The sequence below is a fragment of the Rhinoderma darwinii genome, chromosome 7 (genome assembly GCF_050947455.1).
Source record: "Rhinoderma darwinii isolate aRhiDar2 chromosome 7, aRhiDar2.hap1, whole genome shotgun sequence".
NCBI classification, from domain to species: Eukaryota; Metazoa; Chordata; class Amphibia; order Anura; family Rhinodermatidae; genus Rhinoderma; species Rhinoderma darwinii.
Genome location: NC_134693.1, coordinates 125463913 through 125483931, shown reverse-complemented (window position 1 = coordinate 125483931; position 20019 = coordinate 125463913). Strand labels below are relative to the sequence as shown.

The window sequence follows — 20019 nt, the reverse complement described above, 5'->3', positions numbered from 1 at the left end:
TTCCGAAAATGTTCCTCAATGAATCTTTAACTTCACTAATATATTCCTCGTCCCCTTTACCGCTTGCCCAGATGTATTACATTTGAGAAGCATAGAGGACATACTCTGTTCCCAGTGTCAGTCCTGGTGTGGCTGCTTTACCATCGGCTCTACACAGCAGATTTGCCTTTCAGTATCGCAGGAGGAAAAATTTCCAATGGTATTTTTTCAAGTTCCGTCGCACCTGTTCTTGCCACCTGTCTCTGCCAAGCACACTTACCAAATAAAAAGATTAAGATGCCTCATATTTCTCTAATGAACTCCGCCAGACGCCAAGTTTTTCTGTTCTAAAGAATAATAATCACACTACAAAACGAGAAATCAGCGACTTTTACTTATCATAAAACATTCTATGTAGCACAGGAGTAAATAATATACGTTAGAGAAAAATAAATGTATAAACTCTGAAGATTGCAATGTGGTATGTCACCACATTATAAGTGCCCTATCTCCTATAGAAGGAGATCGGCGCTGTAATGTAGGTGACCGCAGTGCTTTTTATTTAGAAAAACAATCTATTTTAAACCACTTTATGAGCGATTTTTAGCTTTATGCTAATGAGTTTCTTAATGCCCAACTGGGTGTGTTTTACTTTAGACCAAGTGGGTGTTGTACAGAGGAGTGTATGACGCTGACCAATCAGTGACCAATCAGCGTCATACACTTCTCTCCATTCATTTACACTGTACTAGCGATATAGTTATATCGCTAGTGGAGTCACTTACACAAACACTAACATTACTGTAGTGTCCTGATAATGAATATACATCACTACCAGCCTGGACGTGATGTGTATTCAGAATCCTGACACTTCTAAATCTTTTCTGAGAGATTCCAGCAAGGCAAGCGTAATCTCACGAGATTACGATGTAACCTGTCATTTCAAACGAGATTACACTTGCCTTGCTGAAATCTCACAGAAAAGATTTAGAAGTGTCAGGATTCTGAATAAACATCACGTCCTGGCTGGTAGTGATGTATATTCATTATCAAGACACTGTAGTAATGTTAGTGTTTGTGTGAGTGCACATAACGATATAACTATATAGCTAGTGCAGTAAATGAATGGAGAGAAGTGCATGACGCTGATTGGTCAGCGTCATACACTCCTTTGTACAACGCTATAAAGATCACTTTCACTTTTCATTAGTCACCTCATTATCATCGCTGGCAGGATTACAATGACAGGTAACACCTCTATATAGAAAAATACAGGATCCACCCATCACAATAGCTCGATCCTTCCTGTTCTGTAAATATCACTTCTCACTAGTCATCTCATTATCATCACAGACAAGATTACACTGACAGGTAACACTTCTATATAGATAACACAGGATCCACCATTAACAATAGGTGATGGACACAGCTCCCCTCCTCCTCCTCCTCCCTGCACAGTGACCTCTGCACAAGTCATAGAGCATGCTCACTACATTCTACCATAAAAGACAATGGTTCATCTACAGACTATTGTTTCCTATGATCTATATGGCTGGTGTATAGCATTTCTCCAAATGCTGTTAACAGAAGCTCAGGCATGATGGCTGCCCCATAATCATGTACAGAAAATAGAATAAAATCTACAATCAACAAATAATATTTTTTATTTTTTTAAAAAAGAATATAAAAAAAATATTATGTTCCCCTTTAAACACAATGCCTGCCCAGGAGAGTAATCAGTTTCTTGCCCGTGTAAATACAAGCAATGGAAGCAAATCCCAGCAAACCTGCAACTTGTACTCAACCCAGGACTGGAAGTCCTTTGTCTTGAAAACAAGTTGACGTACACTACAAGTGAGCATTGTCCCAGGAAGATGTATTTTTTTCCTGCAATGAATATTGTACATAACACACATAGATAATTTGATTATGGCGCTACACTACGCAAAGTATAACATTGTGACAATAACCTGACATGTATCCTCCAGGTGCATAAAGAGACCACATCCAGGGCAGAGCCGACCGTGGGCCACACATGGGCAGGTCCAGTCTCATTTAAAATTACCCCCAAAAAATAGATATATTGTATGTGTGTTTAGCTCAGAGCTCTGCAGTTATACAGCAGCTTCCATAACAGATGTCAGCAATGCAGAACCTCAAACAAGCAACTTTTAGATCTATTATAATATTCTGGGCTCAGAACCGAGCCCATGCAGGGATCACAATATAGTAATCGCACTATTACAACCACTAAAGGTATAAACTGGCCATAATCCAAAACATCCTCTTAGGCCTCATGCACACGACCGTATTTTTTCCCCCCCATAAATACTGGCGTAAATACGGGTCCGGTGTCACACGTATTCCACCCGTTTTGCACCAGTATTTACGAACCCGTGCCCGTAAATATGGGTCCGGTGTCACACGTATTCCACCCGTATTTACGAGCACGTTTTTGGCGGCAAAATAGCACTGCACTAATCGGCAGCCCCTTCTCTCTATCAGTGCAGGATAGAGAGAAGGGACAGCCTTTTCTGTAATAAAAGTTAAAGAAATTCATACTTACCCGGCCGTTGTCTTGGTGACGCGTCCCTCTCTTCACATCCAGCCCGACATCCCTGGATGACGCGGCAGTCCATGTGACCGCTGCAGCCTGTGATTGACCTGTGATTGGCTGCAGCGGTCACATGGCCTGAAACGTCATCCAGGACGTCGGGCCGGATGTCGAGAGGGACGCGTCACCAAGGCAACGGGCGGGAGACCGGACTGGAGGAAGCAGGAAGTTGTCGGTAAGTATGAAAGTCTTTTATTTTTATTTTTTACAGGTTTATACTGATCGGTAGTCACTGTCCAGGGTGCTGAAAGAGTTACTGCCGATCAGTTAACTCTTTCAGCTCCCTGGACAGTGACTATTTACTGATGTTGCTTAGCAACGCTGCTGTAATGACGGGTGCACACATGTAGCCACCCGTCATTACGAGAGCTCCATAGACTTCTATGGACTGTCCGTGCCGTTATTACGGCCTGAAATAGGACATGTTCTATCTTTTTCAACGGCACGGGCACCTTCCCGTGAGAAAACGGGAAGGCACCCGTCGCCAATAGAAGTCTATGAGCCCGTTATTACGGGTCGTGATAACGACCCGTAATAACGGGCGTTTTTACGGTCGTGTGCATGAGGCCTCAGGCGGTATCATTATAGCGTTGGGCTAACCTGTTGGAATCCAACATCTTATTTTCATATCAATAAGAAAGTGAAGTGTTTCTAACATCCACTTCAGTCTTTGTATCAAATCAAGACCTATGGCAGGTAAACCCATTATAACAATGCAGGGGAATACAAGGAAAACAAAGGGGCCCAACTAAGTGCACACTGAGAACTCAAGACATCTCTACAACTTTTTAATTGAAGTTACTATCCTCTGTAATATCATAAATTTGCAGGGGCTGGAGCTGTGTTTTTTTTTATTTTTTTACACACAGCTCCATATTCAGTTTCTCTTAACACAGTAAATGTTAAATCTCCGGCCAGCTGCAGCCACCAGTAGGGGGAGCTTTGTAGAAATAGATTGAGCTGCATAGGTTTCTAAGCAGTAAACGCCCTCTAGTGATGGCTGCAGGCAAATGATATTACGGTGTAAAAAAAAACCATTAACAGTCCAAAACTAGGCATCCTCACACCACAGGCCTCATAGAAATTGCGCAAAGTTAGTATTATAGTAATGGAAGTATATCAGGGTTTGGCTTTCTATGCAGTTCCAGTAGTGTAGCAGTTCGGGGCATGGTTGGCTCGCCAATGTTGAGTTTGAATTTATGAAGGGTACTATTTTTACATGGAGGCAGACTTTATGGAAGATATGCCATTAAAACAGTGGTACTCTTCGTGAATGCATGCTCAACATTGGCGAGCCAACCGTGCCCCAAACTTCTATACTAGTAGAACTGCATCAAAAGCAAATGCCTGATATTCTTCCATTACTAGAATACTAACTTTACAAGCGATCGTATATTAGACCAAGGAAGTTGTAGGTAAGTGAAATGGTGTCTGTCTGTTGTACAGTAAAAATAATAATACAGATGGCTCTTCCAAAAAGGACTTTAGCGTGTAAACATAATACTGGTATAACTTACGTGAAAGAAGACAGACATGGCTGCAATCAACCTCTTATCCATAATGGCTGTACCAAAACTGTCAAAATCATCTGGATTGTACGAATAAATCTGCATCTGTTCGTGATGAAAAAAAAGATTGTTGAATTTAGAGATGTTTTGATCATTTCAGGAGTTCATAGAAATTTCAAGTACTTTCAAATAAGCAGACATGACTAAAATGTTTTGCAGCACGCAATACAAAATCTCAATCATCACTGGATAATTTTACAAGAATCACACTTTCCCTCTAAATCTTAAGTCGACCACATATGGCCCAATTGTATTTGTAAAATTGCACCACAGAGCTTTTAGGAATGTCAGTGCAAAAATTTTATGTTAGGTTACATTGATTTCTAATAGAGAGCAACTGTGGCACCATGCTCCATTTCAGATGCACTTATGAGCCTATTATTTTAATCCTAAATCATGGGACATTTTAAGCCCCACCCTCTTTTTGCCCAGTAATGCCCCAAAAACTACTGGAAATGCCACTTTTTAATACAAGTTAGCATAAAATCGACACCTTTTGCGCGACCGTCCAACGAAAATCAGTATTTTTGGCAAACGAGCCTATGGGGAGCTCTGTCATACAGCTCCCCTAAGTTTCTTGGTAGAGATTGTATCAAGTGTCTAACAGAAACTGGAATTCTTCCCGTAGCAAACAGAGATCAGATTTAAATTCTTAAGCGGTTCTAGAAAAATTACAGGGGAGTCGAGCAGTTTACCTTAGTAACCAATAAGGTCACCGATTCCCCTTTTGTAAATCACCATGTACCCAGGTTCTATAACCTTGTCCAGCCAAGTGTGCCCCCCCCCCAGAAACAACCCCGTCCTCCCTGCAATGCACACCGCCAATCACAATTAATGAACATTACCAAATGGCAAAATAAAGCAACTAAAAGACCCGCACAACACACTTGAATCATAGGCAGTGGCTAATGCATTTTGATTTATCTGTCTCAAACAGCGCAAAGTACAAATCCAACCGTTCAATATACAACTGTGCATTATTTGTCACAGTTTAAGAACATCATTTATTAACAAAAATGAGGTGTCTGACAGGGCGCATGGTGCAGCCAACTATTTACTCTGCAGAGGAGAAAAAAAAAAGATAAATTATCACACGGAGAGATTCCATTTTACTTAATGCAGTCTGTAGTGAGGAAGTCTTTTATTTACAACTTTATACAAAGTATTTCATTTCAATAACTCCCTCCAGCCCATAAAATAAAGCCGTCTCTGATGATGGAAACGACCTCTACTACAAGGTCAAAATACCACACTGTGGCTGCTGATGATGGAGATTAGTCGATAAGAAGCCAAAGTTAATTGCTTCCTAATAGAAGAAATATCCTGCTGCTGTAAATATATTTTGATACGCTGTACAGGTAGATAGCAGGCAATGTTTTCTGCATGCTTCAAGAGGACCTGTCAACACGTCTGACGATTGTGTTTTAGTAAATACTTTTATTCCCTATGAAATAAGCAGGCTGGAGCATCATTTTGTTTTAAAAAAAAAATGTTTCAATTAATCTGCGTTGTGCCGTTCCTTTATTATTCCTCCCGGAAATGTCTGAATAGTCACTAATGGTTGTTACAATTTCCATTTTCATAGCTGCAGTGTAAAGCATGGATGAGGGATGGAGCAGCAGTCTGAGACACTGATGAGACAGGAGGTGAATTTCTGACGGCCTTTGATGAAAACGCAGCTAAGCTTCGGTCACGGATTATTACAATACATTATAAAACTGAAGAAAATTTATTGCATGCAAGCATTACCCATGGGGCAGTGGCTTAATTGGATTGATGGGGTTGAGGTCAAGACTCTGTGCGGCCAGTCAAGTTCTTCCACACCAAACTCACCCGAACAGGTCTTTAAGGACATTGTACACTGGGGCACAGTCATACTGGAACGGAAAAGGGCCGAACCCCAAACTGTTCCCACAAAGTTGCCAGCTAAGGCCTTATTCACACGAGTGTATTTGACATACATACTACGCGCATTAAACCAACGGCGGTCACACGGACCTATGCAATTCAATGGGGCCATTCAGGCATTCAGTGTTTTTCACGCAGTGTGTGTCCTCTGTGTGAGACTCACTGCATGTCCTATACTTGTGCGAAGTCAATGGGTGCGTGAAAATCACGGACAGCACATGGACGCACATCCATGTGCCATGCGATTTTCACGCAACAGTTGCTAAACAAATGATGAGGAAAAAAAAACCTCCTTCAGTTTATTTTGCGGACTTAAAAAAAACACGTGACATAAGCGCGTGTGAAGAAAGCCTAAAATTGTCCAAGATGTCTTGGTCTGCTGAAGCATTAAGATTTCCCCTCACTGGAACTAAGAAACCGACCCCTGAAAAACAACCCCATAGCATTATCCTCCTCCACCAAACTTCACAGTTGGCACACTGCAGTCAGGCAGGTAACGTTCTCCTGGCATTCACCAAACCCAGACTCATCCATCAGACTGCCGGATTCATCATTCCACAGAACACATTTCCACTGCTCCAGAGTCCGGTGGCGGCGGCTTTACACCACTCCATCCCACGCTTGGCATTGATCTTGATGATGTAAGGCTGGCACACAGTTGCGTGGCCATGGAAACCCGTGTCATGAAGCTCCCGGGGCAGTTTTTGAGTGGATGTTTTGAAGAGGTTTGATACTCCGCAGTTAGAGTCAGCAGAGCGTTAGCGAGTTTTATACACTGCGCCTCAGCACCCCCACCCTAACTTTACGTGGTCTCTACTTCGTGGCTGAGTTGCTGTGATTCCTAAACGCTCTCACTCTACAATAATATCACTCACAGTTGATCGTGGAATATCCAGGAGGGAGAAATTTCATAAACTGACTTGTTTTCACCACGGTGGCGTCCTATTATAGGACCGCGCTGGAATTCGGAGATCTCTTTACAACGACCCGTTCTTTCACTAATGTTTGTAAAGGCGACTGCATGGCGAGGTGCTGGATTTTTTACACTGGTGTGCCAGATATTTCTGTCTATATAGTGTATATCCATCTATATTTATTTAGATCTACACACTTTAGATATATCCCGATACACTTTTATTTTTATTTTTTTAAACTACAATATATATATGAAAAGATTATTCCAGAGCCGGCTAACAGGTCTATTTGTAAACAGCCCACATGTAGCATGTCACCTTCATTTAGACCTCCAGAAGAACGGGAATATGAGAACATTATAGAGGTCGAGGCTTGTTTAACAGAGTATTATTACCCTGTTCTGTATCTATTATTGTATGAAAATAGCCGGCTGACCGCTATGGCTTAGAATATAGAAGCTAAGAAATTGCTTTGTTCTGGGGCTAACAGCCTTATGATTTACCATGAAATGAAGTCTGGAAAATCATTTTGGATAAATGGAAGTATAAATTTAATAGAATTTCCAAGACAACACGGATTGCTACACTCCAACATAAACAGCACGTTCTAAATCATTCCAAACAAACAGCCCAACTCTCCGCTATAATAAACCGCTGGGTGATTATTTCACTCACTCCCAAGTCTATTATTCCCCATTTATTAGTCTTCTATTTAAAGATGGTAAGTAATTTCAAGACTCTTAGTAGAGTATTAAATATATTGCTAAGAGACTACATTAAAACGGCACAGTCTGATATTTACAAAGCCTTATATATTTGATTAGACGGTGAATGGCGGTCAGGGAAACAACAGTATTATAAACCCTTTAAACATAGGCACTAACCGTCTAGATGCACATTGTTGTCCCTATATAGTCTATATAGTAGAAGTAGTGACATCCTAGGACTAATACACTTGTGTCAACAGGGATCACTTGTAATGGCAACTGGCACATCGATATAAAATGGTCATTGCTAATGCGAATACTATGAATCCCAAAAAGTTTTATTGAATATTATTTCAGCACTCACAATGGCGTCTAGAATCACGCACGGCACTCTTACGGAGGATTAATCACTTCTTAGATAAAATTTCTAACTGAAGTTCCAAATTTAATGCAATAAGCAGGCCATACACTAGAGATTTTGGACTACACGAAAAGACCAGCTTCTGCGGACTGCCTTTTCATGACACGAACGAGCGTGACCGATAGACATCCATGGAAAAGTTGTTCTCTTTTGGATTTTTTGGGCGATTGTGGTCAGGTGCTGTCCTTGCAAATTCGTTTATGCTAAACAGATCTGCATCCCATCATTAGACGCCTAGACTAGGATAAAGATCAAGGTAGCGGTTAATCGGGAATTTGTCGTTTTATCTTATACAGTTGTCGTCCAAAACGATAACCGTTACAGAACAAACATGGACAAATCGCTCATAAAAAAACAGCTGTCTAAAATCCCTAATATATGGCCAGCTTTAGGCAGGATAATCCCACTAGGTTAAGAGGACCGGTATCCCATTAGACATAGTAGGGTTTCTGGGTTTTGATTCAGACCCTCAAAACAAAGTAACAGCAATATATATTAATAAACTGCAAAACATGAGTGAGCAGCCTATGTACTGGCAGGAGCATAATGTCAGAAATCTGCTTCTGTACCAATTGTTAAAAAGGAATTGTTTTTGAATAATCAAACATGATCGATCAGTGATCAGCTTTCTTAAAGAGGTTCTCCACCTAAATTTATTTTTTAAAATATCTGATTAACGTAGCAGTAAGAAAGAGGTGTAGTTAAAAATGTTTTCCGTGAAAAAATGTTCATCTTTACTGGGTTGGCTGGAGATTAAAGATATGAGAACTGACGGTTTTGTTATTTTAGAACATTTGCTTCTTTATTTTTGTTTTTCAAGCTCACTCACAACCACTTTAAAAGGAGTTCCTTGCTTTGGACAATCCCTACTTGTTAGAAGAATCCCTAGACAATAAGCTAAATCAGCGACCCCCTGCTGGGACCCCCGGCAATCAGCTGTAATCTGTGGGGAAACCTGTCAGCAAGGGTTTAATTTCCCTGCAGTGCCACCACAGGGGAAATTAAGTATTACACAGTTCTCATTCATATCAATGTGTTGTCTGTGTAATGCAGGACAGGACAGGCCCTCCAGAGCGAGACACACTCTTTGTAACCGCTCTTCACACTGTCCAAGAGATGAGGATCCTGAACAGAGGATTAACTCAGAATTCACTAATAGGGTCTATAAAAATTGATTTTCTAAACTGGACAACCTATTAATGCCTAGCTAGTCATTGCTCTCTCTCTCTCTCCTCTCAGTTAAATGGCATTTCTTCCATAAGCCAGTTCCACACAAGAGAATTACGGCTACCTTGGCCCTACAGATCTCTACCTTGGCCCTACATATACAGCCCCGACAAAATACAATCATGGGAAACCAGCCTTAAAGGGGAATAGATGAGAACATGTATAGCCTTACATGTAGTCTAATACAGTAGAAAGCGCTATTTTAGTTTAGGTAGCAGTGGGCCCCCTTTCCTGCAGGGCTTTTTTTTGTCCTGGTCTCAGGTGCACATATGCTATGTCCTCCCTGGCCTTTGGTGAGAAAACTGCTCTAAATAATGTTAAAGGAGTTATCCCACAAATTCTATGTTTTTGTAAATAACGCACCTAATTCTAAAAATAATCGGTATTTTTATCCACCCATTAAAAAATATATATATATATAAATGTGACTTTCACAAGATATACAATTTTTAAACTTATTATAGCGCCATCTAGTATTTTAACTCTCTTCCCTATAGTGCGTCCACCTTCCTAAGTGTTTAGAGGTGGACACACATGCCCCATTTCTCTGCTCCTTTGGTCTTTCTGCTGGTGCGAGGGAACAGTGCTTTGGTGAGCAGGCTGTCTCATAATCTTCAGTGTCTTTTCAGCTTGTTAGAGGAGATGCTGAGCTAGCGTAATGGCATGCTCCTCCTCTGACATGCAGAATCATATCCCTGCGTAGAGGTTGAAAGAACATACTTTTTTTTTTGTGCAGCTTGGGGGAGGGAGACAAAAAAAGTGTATTGGATTACAGACCGTTACAGCTTGCAGAGAGAGGGTCACATGATACGGATCTATTGCCCGCCCAGATTCCAGCTAATGAGCATCAAAGTTGATGGGTCAAAAGGTACAAACGGGTGAAAAGGTAAAATTGAAAAGTTACTTTATTGATGAATAGGATTCTACTGCCTCAGTTTGTGTAGGTTTGTATTTTGCAGACTAATAGGGTTTGTGGGTTAACAAAGAGTTCAAAAGAGGGCCAGAAGGTCCCAAAAAAACCACATGATTTTTATCAACTACGGTGTAGCTGTACATTGAAATTAGGACTTTTCTTAGACTATGCAACTGATCGTGCTTAAAGAATAACTATTTGAAAGATTTAAAAATACAGATTTTACAAGTCACCACATTATAAAGTAACATATCTTTATGATATATTTTATTTAATCAAGGACCAATCTTTGCAATCAGATGTGGAAAGAAAATAAGAACAAAAGTATTCAAAGATGCAAGAGCAAAATAAATCATGCAAAAAACCTCAGTTCACATTACCGTACATCCGTTATACAGGCATTCCTTGCAATTAAATCAAAGGCGGTCAAAAAAATAATAATTGATATATTGAGTATCGGAAAGAAGGGCGGCTTGAAAGGACAGGTCTGACTTGTAAGATTGTATGTGGAAGTCAGGGGACCTAAGAAAATGCAATTCCCTGCACCTTTCACAGCCTTGAATTAAACATGGAGCAGATCTCCTCTCTATAAAACCACAGGTGTGAACCAGATGTCATGCTTGTCTTCTCTCGAGATTACAGCTCACAAAACTTTTGCCTTTGGAATATTAACGAAGCTCGGAAATCAAGAAGACGGAGATGCATTAAAAAACAAACAGGTTTAGCATAGCAGCTTATCTGACAAGCCATTGATTTCCTTTGCTGCAAGATTGCATTTATAAAGATGATTATATTTCACATTCGGGAAGCGTCTGCTCTGAACACTGATCGCTTGGGCTACAAAAACACCAATAAAAACAATCTGACTGTGCCATGGCAAACTTTGGTATACTTTTTTTTTCTGGTCACAACCATGGATGTGTCAAAAATGAAAGAGGACCTGTCACTGCTCCTGACATGTCTATTAGTAAATACTTGCATGCCCTATGGACTATCAATTCTGAAGCATATTGTCTTAGAACTATGCATTGTGCTGTTCCTCTGTTATTCCTCCTAGAAATTTATTTATAAATGGACAACTGGACTTTACCATTCCCCCTTGTCAAAAGGGTGTGTACCTACACAGTCTCACTCTAAGCACTGATTGGACATGGCCAGTCTGTGTAGTGACACATCCCCAACTGGTAACACCCAGTTGTCAATTTGTTCACACATTTCTAGGAGGAATAACAGAGGAACGGCACAATGCAGAGTTTTAAGAAAGGATGTTCCAGATTTGTTGTTTCATGGGGAATATTTACTAAAACAGACATAAAGAGGCCCTCTGTTCCCCATCAAACTATAATTCTAGAGCATGTTTATTTTTAGAATTCTGCGTAGTGCTATTCAATTGTTATTCCTAAAAAAAGAACAATGCATGAATTAATTGGCAACTGGGTTTTAGCATTTCACTTATCAATAGGGTGTTCCCTAGACAGTCTAAAATGGTCCAGCATTGTTCAGGATTGGACAGTCAGTGTATAGGGACACGCCTCACTGACATGACACTAGAGCCAGTTAGACAAAAAATGGACAGAGGCAGAACTTCTAAAAAGTATCAGCAATTTCTAAATTGCTGATACCTTTTGGAAGTGCTGCCACTGTCAATTTTTTTGTCTTTCTGATATTGAGGACCGTGGACCAGGTCCAATTGAGGCGTGCACCCAGTTGCGCTCCAGTGCTGTAGAATCTTTGTTTTGTACTAGAGCCAGTTAGACCTTGGCCGAGGCCGGTTTTTTTGTAGTCTGGGCAATTGGCGTTAATGGAAAACAACCCAAAAATGAAGATGCCAATAAAATGTGAGTGTCTATGGCTTTCTGCTGCCTTGCTTCATATTTGACCTAGTTCTGATGCTGGGAACGTTCCTAGGACTGGGTGGCCTGACAAAGGAGGAGCACCTAATCCAAATAGTAAGTATTCTCTTATTATACAAAAACATCAGGACCGGTTATTGCCGGTAAAAGTATTTCACTTCTACCGGCCTCTCAGTATAAATACCGGTTGGGTCAGCGGTTGACCAGCCTGGTGGCAACCCTAGCACCGATTCTTTCCCATAGTGCTTTGGCACTCCTCTGAAATTTTCCAAAAATATAACATGGCATTTCAACGTGTCCATGCATTGCCCTCGTGTCTGCATTTTATTTATATCAGGTCCTTTTTGAAATAGGACAACAGTGACAGTTCGACAGCTATCTGTGTTTTTTTTAACCCATACACTCGAGTTTATCATTGGGCACAGCTCACTAAGATTTCACTAAATGTACATGACTGCAAGTAAACTTAATTTAATTTTAAATTAAATGTAATTAAATATAGTTAAAATATCTTAATTCCGTTATGACAGTTTACAAAGAACGTTAAAAGTGTAACTAAACGTTTTTTGTTTTTTTTAAAAAAACAACCTTTTGACATGTCACATGCCCACCCCATGTCTAATACGAAGCGCCAGAAGTGCTGTGCTGCTTCGTTTCTGATCAGCTTTCTTCAGACTTCAGAGCTGTGTACAAGCTCAAAAGAAAGTCTTTGAGTTCGTACACCACTCGCTTTACTTTGCAGAGGAAAGCCGATCGGAAAAGAAGCGGCACACCGCTCACCAGAGCTCTTCTGCCGCTGCGTTTTCGCGATCAGTGGAATTCTCAGTGCTTGGACCCCACCGATCACAACTTCTCATATGTTACTATGACATGTCAAAAGTTTTTTAAAAGTTTAGTTACCCTTTAAATGACAAACTCTGCTACATCTGTATAACTCATCATACACGTTTTTGTATGCCCCAGTTGTCGGTAAAGTACATATTGTGTTTAACACTCGCCAATATACCTGGGTACATGTTAATGGTACGTTAATGAGAAAGGATGGTAAGCCTGAAACATTGCAGCAAAAAATTTATTCATCGTGCACCAGTAGGTTCTTGTCTACTTAGAACCATTTAACATATCCTTAGTAAGTTACATTGTAGTATAACCTTAAACTGAGGGTTGTCATTGTGGACAATCTGTATTTGATAGAAGGGTCTATAATCAATCACAGGATCGCTCACTACTGGAACCCTAAGAGATTAAAGGTGATCTGTGGGGGAACCCATCAGAATGTGTTTAAAACCTCTGCAGCTCCTCCGCAGGGCAAATAAAGTATTACACATTTCTCTATCAAATTATGATGCTCTTTGTGACCTGCCTAAATAGGAAGCCTGCCACTATTAACTCAGTCCATAATAGGATATTTAAAAATGGGTATTGTAAACCTCATCAGAAACGCTGTTACATTTTAGATCTATTATTTAGCAAGTGTTATTATCCATTGCATTATGAAATAAAATGAAACCATTTTGGACGGGATTTTTTTTTTTGTAGTGGAATCATCTGAGCAGCCTCATGTAAATACAGGATGAATGTGAGAGTTAAAGATTGTTAATGCTTTTCATTTCTAATCAGATCTATGACTAAAGTCTTTAGCTCTAAATGAGTCCTGTTAGGGGAGCTTTAGTCCCTTGACAGCCCAGATTAATTCATTTTTAATAAACAGAGCGTATGGGTCCATAGCTAGAAATCAGTGGAAAATTATGATTTCACATGGGAAGGTGCCAGTTGCGAATGGTAATACGACAGCTTGCAGTGGTGAACGCAGTGCGTTTTAGAAATGAATTGATTTGTTTGGCTTTCCAGTCAAAGCGAGGACCGGCTATATGTCAACGATCTGAAATAATTGATTTTATGTATATGGGTTTATGGAGCATTAGCATATCCCCAGTCTCCACACCAGTTTCCCATTTCACTTGTAAGTAAAACAATGGAATAATCTGACATAATCCAAAGAGAATGCAAACTGGTAACTAGGTTGTATTCCAACAGCCTCAAGTGCCAGATTTATATAACTATTCACGTACAAATTGCATGGTCTAAGAAAAACTGGCAACTCACATGCATGATGTCAACAAGGTCTATAGGCGCTTGTATATGTCTTGAATAAGAAAATAAAAAAACTGAGCAATTCAAAGAGCAGCAGTTTCACGGGAAGATATGTTGATTGAAAGGGATTATACAGCTATGGACAATCCAATAACAATGTACTGATCACAGGCTGTTCTGCTGATGGAACCCCCATTGATTATTTATGGGGGAAACTGTCAGTAAGGGATAAATTTCCCTGCAGCGCCACCACAGGAAAAAATAAGCATTACACAGATCCCATTGAAATTAATTGGCTGTTCGTGTAAAGCACGGACATGATGGGTTATCCAGAGTAAGGCCAGATTCACACGAGCGTGTTCGGTCCACGATATACGGTACAAATGTTGGCCACATATCCCAGACCGAACACACCGCAGGGAGATGGGCTCCTAGCATCATAGTTATCTATGATGCTAGGAGTCCCTGCGGAAAACTGTCCCGTACTGAAAACATGATTACAGTACGGGACAGTTTTTCCGCAGCGCGGCAGGGACTCCTAGCATCGTACGTAACTATGATGCTACCGGCCCGGATCCCTGCACTGTGTTCAGTCCGGGAAATACGGCCGTGCTGACCGTATATCAGGGACCGAACACGCTTGTGTGAATCCGGCCTAAGAGACACTCATAGTAGCTGTTCTACATCCTGGTTAATAGAGGAGGGTCCTGAACAGTGACAATTCTCTAACTTAGAATTGCATGACAGGGTATTCTAAAACAAATTTAAAAAAAAATAAAAAATTGACAAAAAACTTAAAACTGAAAGTCTTCCTTTTATTGGTGGAATTTTTGGCTAAGAGAACTCTATTCCCTTCACTTCTAGAAGTCTAGATAGAAAGTGAATTTCTCTGCGAGACATAAAACGGAGGACACAGCAATTACATTGCTATTAAGATCATTAGGATAGGCCATCAATATTTGATTGATGGTGGTCCAGTCCCGGCACCCACACCAATAAGCAAAATAAAAAGGTGCCCCCTGTGTCTGTGCGAGGCACCAAGCTGGAGCACTAGCCAAATCCACAACTGTATGTATGGCGCTGGTTAAGCAATGATGCAAAGCACCTTTATATAACAGATCAGTGGGGGTATAGGGAGTCGGACCCCCACTGATCAAACATTCATGGATTATTCTATGGGATAGTGAAGGCAAAAACTTGCTAATACCTATATTATGAACTCCAATAGAGAATTGGATCAGCTACTGTTCACTGTAATTGAGCAGCCCCCCCCCCCCATCCTTCCATTTATATGAAGGAGAAGATGCCAAGACTCAAGCTCTTTATGTGAATTAGGCAATTTTACTTTGTATCCTTATGGCTCTAACAGCTTTGGCAAGCAAGATTTTCTTAAACAATGCAAAATTAAAAGAGGAATTAATTTTAATTGTAAGTAAAACCCATTTACAGATGCTATGCGTTTCGACTCCATACTATGCATTTGAAATCTCTTATGGCTGCTGTACAGCTTTGTAAATTGAAATTTACGGCAACAAAGGTGTCGGCACGGGTCACATTGGCAGTTTAAATAATTTCTTTGTGAACAATCTCATTTCATTATTTTTAAATTAACCTATTTCACATGTTCTCCTGAGTATTTTGGCAGTTAAGGGAAAAAAAAGTGTCCTGTATTTTATTGATTGGTGTGATGGATGAGAAAATTAAGTATTTTATGGGATGAGAACCCAAGATGACTGGAGGCTGTTTGATTTAGAACAGTTCAGAAATTGATTAGGCTTCGTAACCGAGAGATTAGTTCAGTTCAACGACTTGAAAAGGTTTCAACTCTTCTCAAAAGTCATCAGGGCGCTGCAGTATCTCCGTACTCAAAAACTTTTTATACTCGGCTGAAATACTCGAAGCGGGTGAAGTGTTATCTTATTTTAAACATTTTTTTTTTTAATATTAAAAATCAAGAGAACATTGCTAACTCATTAAAAATATCTTTCAAGGTTTCGTTAAAGTGGGGGAAAAAAATTATATTCTGAAAGTTTTTTTTCACTTTTCACGTGAGATTTTTGAAAGTGAGAGTCTATAAAACATACCGAGAAGATGAGGCATCATTGTACTAAACTATGCATATAAAATAATTCAAGTTTTATACTACTTAAACGCAACAAAAAAAACTGAAAATTCTGGGTGTGGCTGCGGTTATAATAAGGATCCTATTACACGGCTCGACGTGCTCATTGATCGGCGCTCGTTTTCTCCTTTTACAAGGAGCAATGATTGGTTATTTTTGGGGATGAGCAATTGTTACTACGATCTTTCGTCCAATACATTTCGATGTCGGCAGCACATCTTCCTGTTACACAGGGCGATGTGCGGTCCACAACGATAACATTTATTGCTGCATAACCAAGCAGATCAGCAGTTTGCTCATTCATCGGCTGATTGTTGCCCAGGGAAACGATCGGGAGTTCGTGTTCTTATGAACGCTCGTTTGCCTGATTGTTGGCCAGTGAAAAAGGCCTTTAGAATGAAAATGTTTTGCTTGGAGAAAGGTTTCCCAGGTCATTCCTGATGGGATTAGATCCAGTCCTTGACAATAACCTTACAGCCATCTAAATACAACCCTAAGCATCCCCCCCCCTCCTCCTCTTATCACAGGTATTTAGGAAGCGGAGATACTCCTTATAAGCTAATGTCAACCAGTGGTTTACTTTCACCATGGCAATACTTTTTATACATAAGCCGGTCTGGCAATCAGCGGACCTCCTCAAGACCTCCACCATTGACCAACTGTTTTGCCGGGGAAGCTCCATTTCCCCTGTATTGAGCATTATAGGGTAAATGTAGTATTACATGCCAGTCATTCACGTAATACATGGACAGATTGGGTCTTGACTTGATGAAACTCCTTTGAGGGGTTTAATTCACGCAAAGCTGATTCTAGCTCGCATCGGGTGGTGAAATCTAAGTAAGTTCTTCACAGGCATTACAATGTAAGACATAGGGTTAGATTGCTATTGTCTTCTAAAAGGTATATGGGAAGGGGGTATTGGAGAAAAACCTATGGACCCCTTATTGCTCTGAATAGGGATGTGTGGTGGTGACAACTCATTCCCCACAGCAACGATTGCGTCATTGTAAATAATATATTTGTTTTTGTGACACTCTTCAACCATATATGATAATGGGATTTTTTATCAAAGCATCTGGGGCCAGCTTACGTTGGTTTTTCTTCACCTTCCAGCTCTCTAATAAGTACAAATTGGATAGAACACAGCAACTAATAGGAAAACATGTTATTTGTAAGGAGATAGAAGAGGTGAAAGCTTATCTGTAAACATGTTTTGAACCGATACCGTTCTACTTGATGTTCCTAAAAAATATATATATTATATATTTTTTTTAGAAGCCTCTTTAATGCCAGTAAGCTATTAACATGCACTCTGAGCACCTGCAATGTGAAAATTCTGGAGTCAGAAGTACAAGTGAATAAGGTAGATTGTAATGAATAAAACATACCTGAGATTTAATAAGGAAACGGGTCTATTAAAATATGCAAAATATTTCTTCTCAAAAGGTCTAGCAGCTTTTATTTCTATTAGTGAAACGGAGTTTCTGTTTCAAAAGAAACTGGATTTAGAAACTTTAATCAGTGGTTTAACCGTTTCATAGGTGAAGTGAGATTTTTTCTTTACAGCCCATACAACCCATGTGTGGAATAATAGATGGGTTGGGTTCCGTTCACACTAGCGCCTTGGCTACAATTCTTAACTAAGCTATGGCCGGTAAGATGGAGCAGTTTTCAATTGTAACCTAATAAATCCTGACTGATCCCATTGACTTGTAATAGGATCCGTCGGATCTCTGTTGGCGTTCGATGATTCTAAACGGAAAAAATAGCGCTCGACTACCTAATAATCTCATCAAAAACACTGGAACCCCAACGAAATGGAACACAACTCCGATGTGTACAGACCCTTAAAAGGGTTGTCCAGGATTAGAAAAACATGTTTGTTTTCTTCCAAAAACAGCGCCACACCAATCCATGAGTTGTGTCTGGTTTTGCAGGTCAGAACCTATGAAGAGCTACTATACCATACACAACCCAAGCACAGGTGTGGTGCTCGCTTTGTAAGAAAGCAGCCATGTTTTTTTTAATCATGGACAACCCCTTTAAGTGATACAATAACTAAATATCAGTCATAACCCAAGATAGCATATGAACCTTTTTGTTTACAACCATATACTTCAGTAGTAATAATGTGGCCAATATAAGGCCTTCTAAAGTCAAAAGAGGGCAACTGAAAAGGGCATATAGCAAGAATTTGTCAATTATCGAACACTTTCCAAAAAGAGTCATTCCATCCAGAATCATGTACTGGTCCGAATTACAGCCTGTATTATACTATAGTCCAGAGATGCATTCATAATTCTGCAGGATTTTATATTAAAACGTTGCAGCATTCTGCTGTCTCAGTATCTGCACAGATATTGTTCTGCTGATTTGTATTTTGGGAAGTGTAGCCTTTACACCGTACAGTAATGGGATGTAGGAAAAAACTGTAGATGGTCAGCTAAGCCATACCGGTCAATAGTCCCATTATATGCAAGACTGTCCCCTGAACTGAACTTAAAGGTTGAGGCATATGCAAATTTGCATAAGAGGCGTTTCCATACTGCTTTTGGGGCTAAATGAGGGTGGGGCTTAAAACGTCCCACGATTTGGAAATCAAATTTTGTGAGACATGACTAAGGGCCTGTTCACATCAGCGTTGGCTTTCCGTTCCGGGGTTCCATCGGAGGTTTCCTTCGTGTGAACCCCGCAACGGAAAGTCAAACTGAAACCACAGCTTCCGTTTCAGTCACCTTTGATATCAATGTTGACGGAAACATCGCTAATGGTTTCCGTTCGTCACCATTCCGGCAGATTTCCGTTTTTCCGACGGAATCAATAGCGCAGTCGACTGCGTTATTGATTCTGTCGTTAAAACGGAAACGTGCCGGAATGGTGACTAACGGAAACAATTAGCAATGTTTCCGTCGACATTGATATCAATGGTGACTGAAACGGAAGCTGTGGTTCCAGTTTCACTTTCCGATGCGTGGTTCACCCGAAGGAAACCTCCGACAGAACCCCGGAACAGAAAGCCAACGCTGATGTGAACAGGCCCTTAGATGTGGCACTAAATCTTAAAAATAAACACATACATATATATATATATATATATACACACACACACACACACACACACACACACCAGTTTCCAATGACGACCATCAGGAATAAGACAGAAGCTCTAGGCTATAATACAGAATATCTGGTGCAAGATAATTAATGCAATGTATTTACTAATTTAATTCTATATTTAGACTTTATTCTTTACATGTCCATTAACTTTGCAAAATCTGCATAACGATAGTTGCAACTCATTTAGATGGGATATTATAGAACCAATAGGGATTGTCATTTAAACTTTCCCACATAGAATGGGAAAACTTTCAAACATAGTCTATGGGAAAGGAGCGCTACTAAATTTTGTTATCTTTTTAATATTTGAGGGCTGACTAATTTATATAGAAATACTGACGTACTAAAGAGAACATGGATGGGGGAACGGTGGGCTGCCTAAGTCAATGTAGTTGTGCAGAATCTTCTACCAATATATTACTGCCGGTATCTACAGGTAATGTTCTGTGGGGCCATACACCCATATACAAAAGTATCTGCAACCACTGGCAATAAACCAAACTGCTTAGCACATTACACACGGCAAACAAGTGTGTTTTTATTATCACTCCTGTCCATCAGAAAAATATGAATGTACAATAT

General features: G+C 40.1%; 1 protein-coding gene across 1 annotated transcript in view; it reads right to left on the bottom strand.

Annotated features, from left to right (window-relative positions):
- PTPRG (protein tyrosine phosphatase receptor type G) overlaps window positions 1-20019 on the bottom strand; it is a 410964-nt gene that overhangs the window by 159657 nt on the left and 231288 nt on the right. Inside the window, exon 5 of the mRNA XM_075833958.1 lies at window positions 4111-4206. Within this exon, the coding sequence (XP_075690073.1) occupies window positions 4111-4206 (96 nt within the window). The remainder of the gene's footprint in view (window positions 1-4110; window positions 4207-20019) is intronic.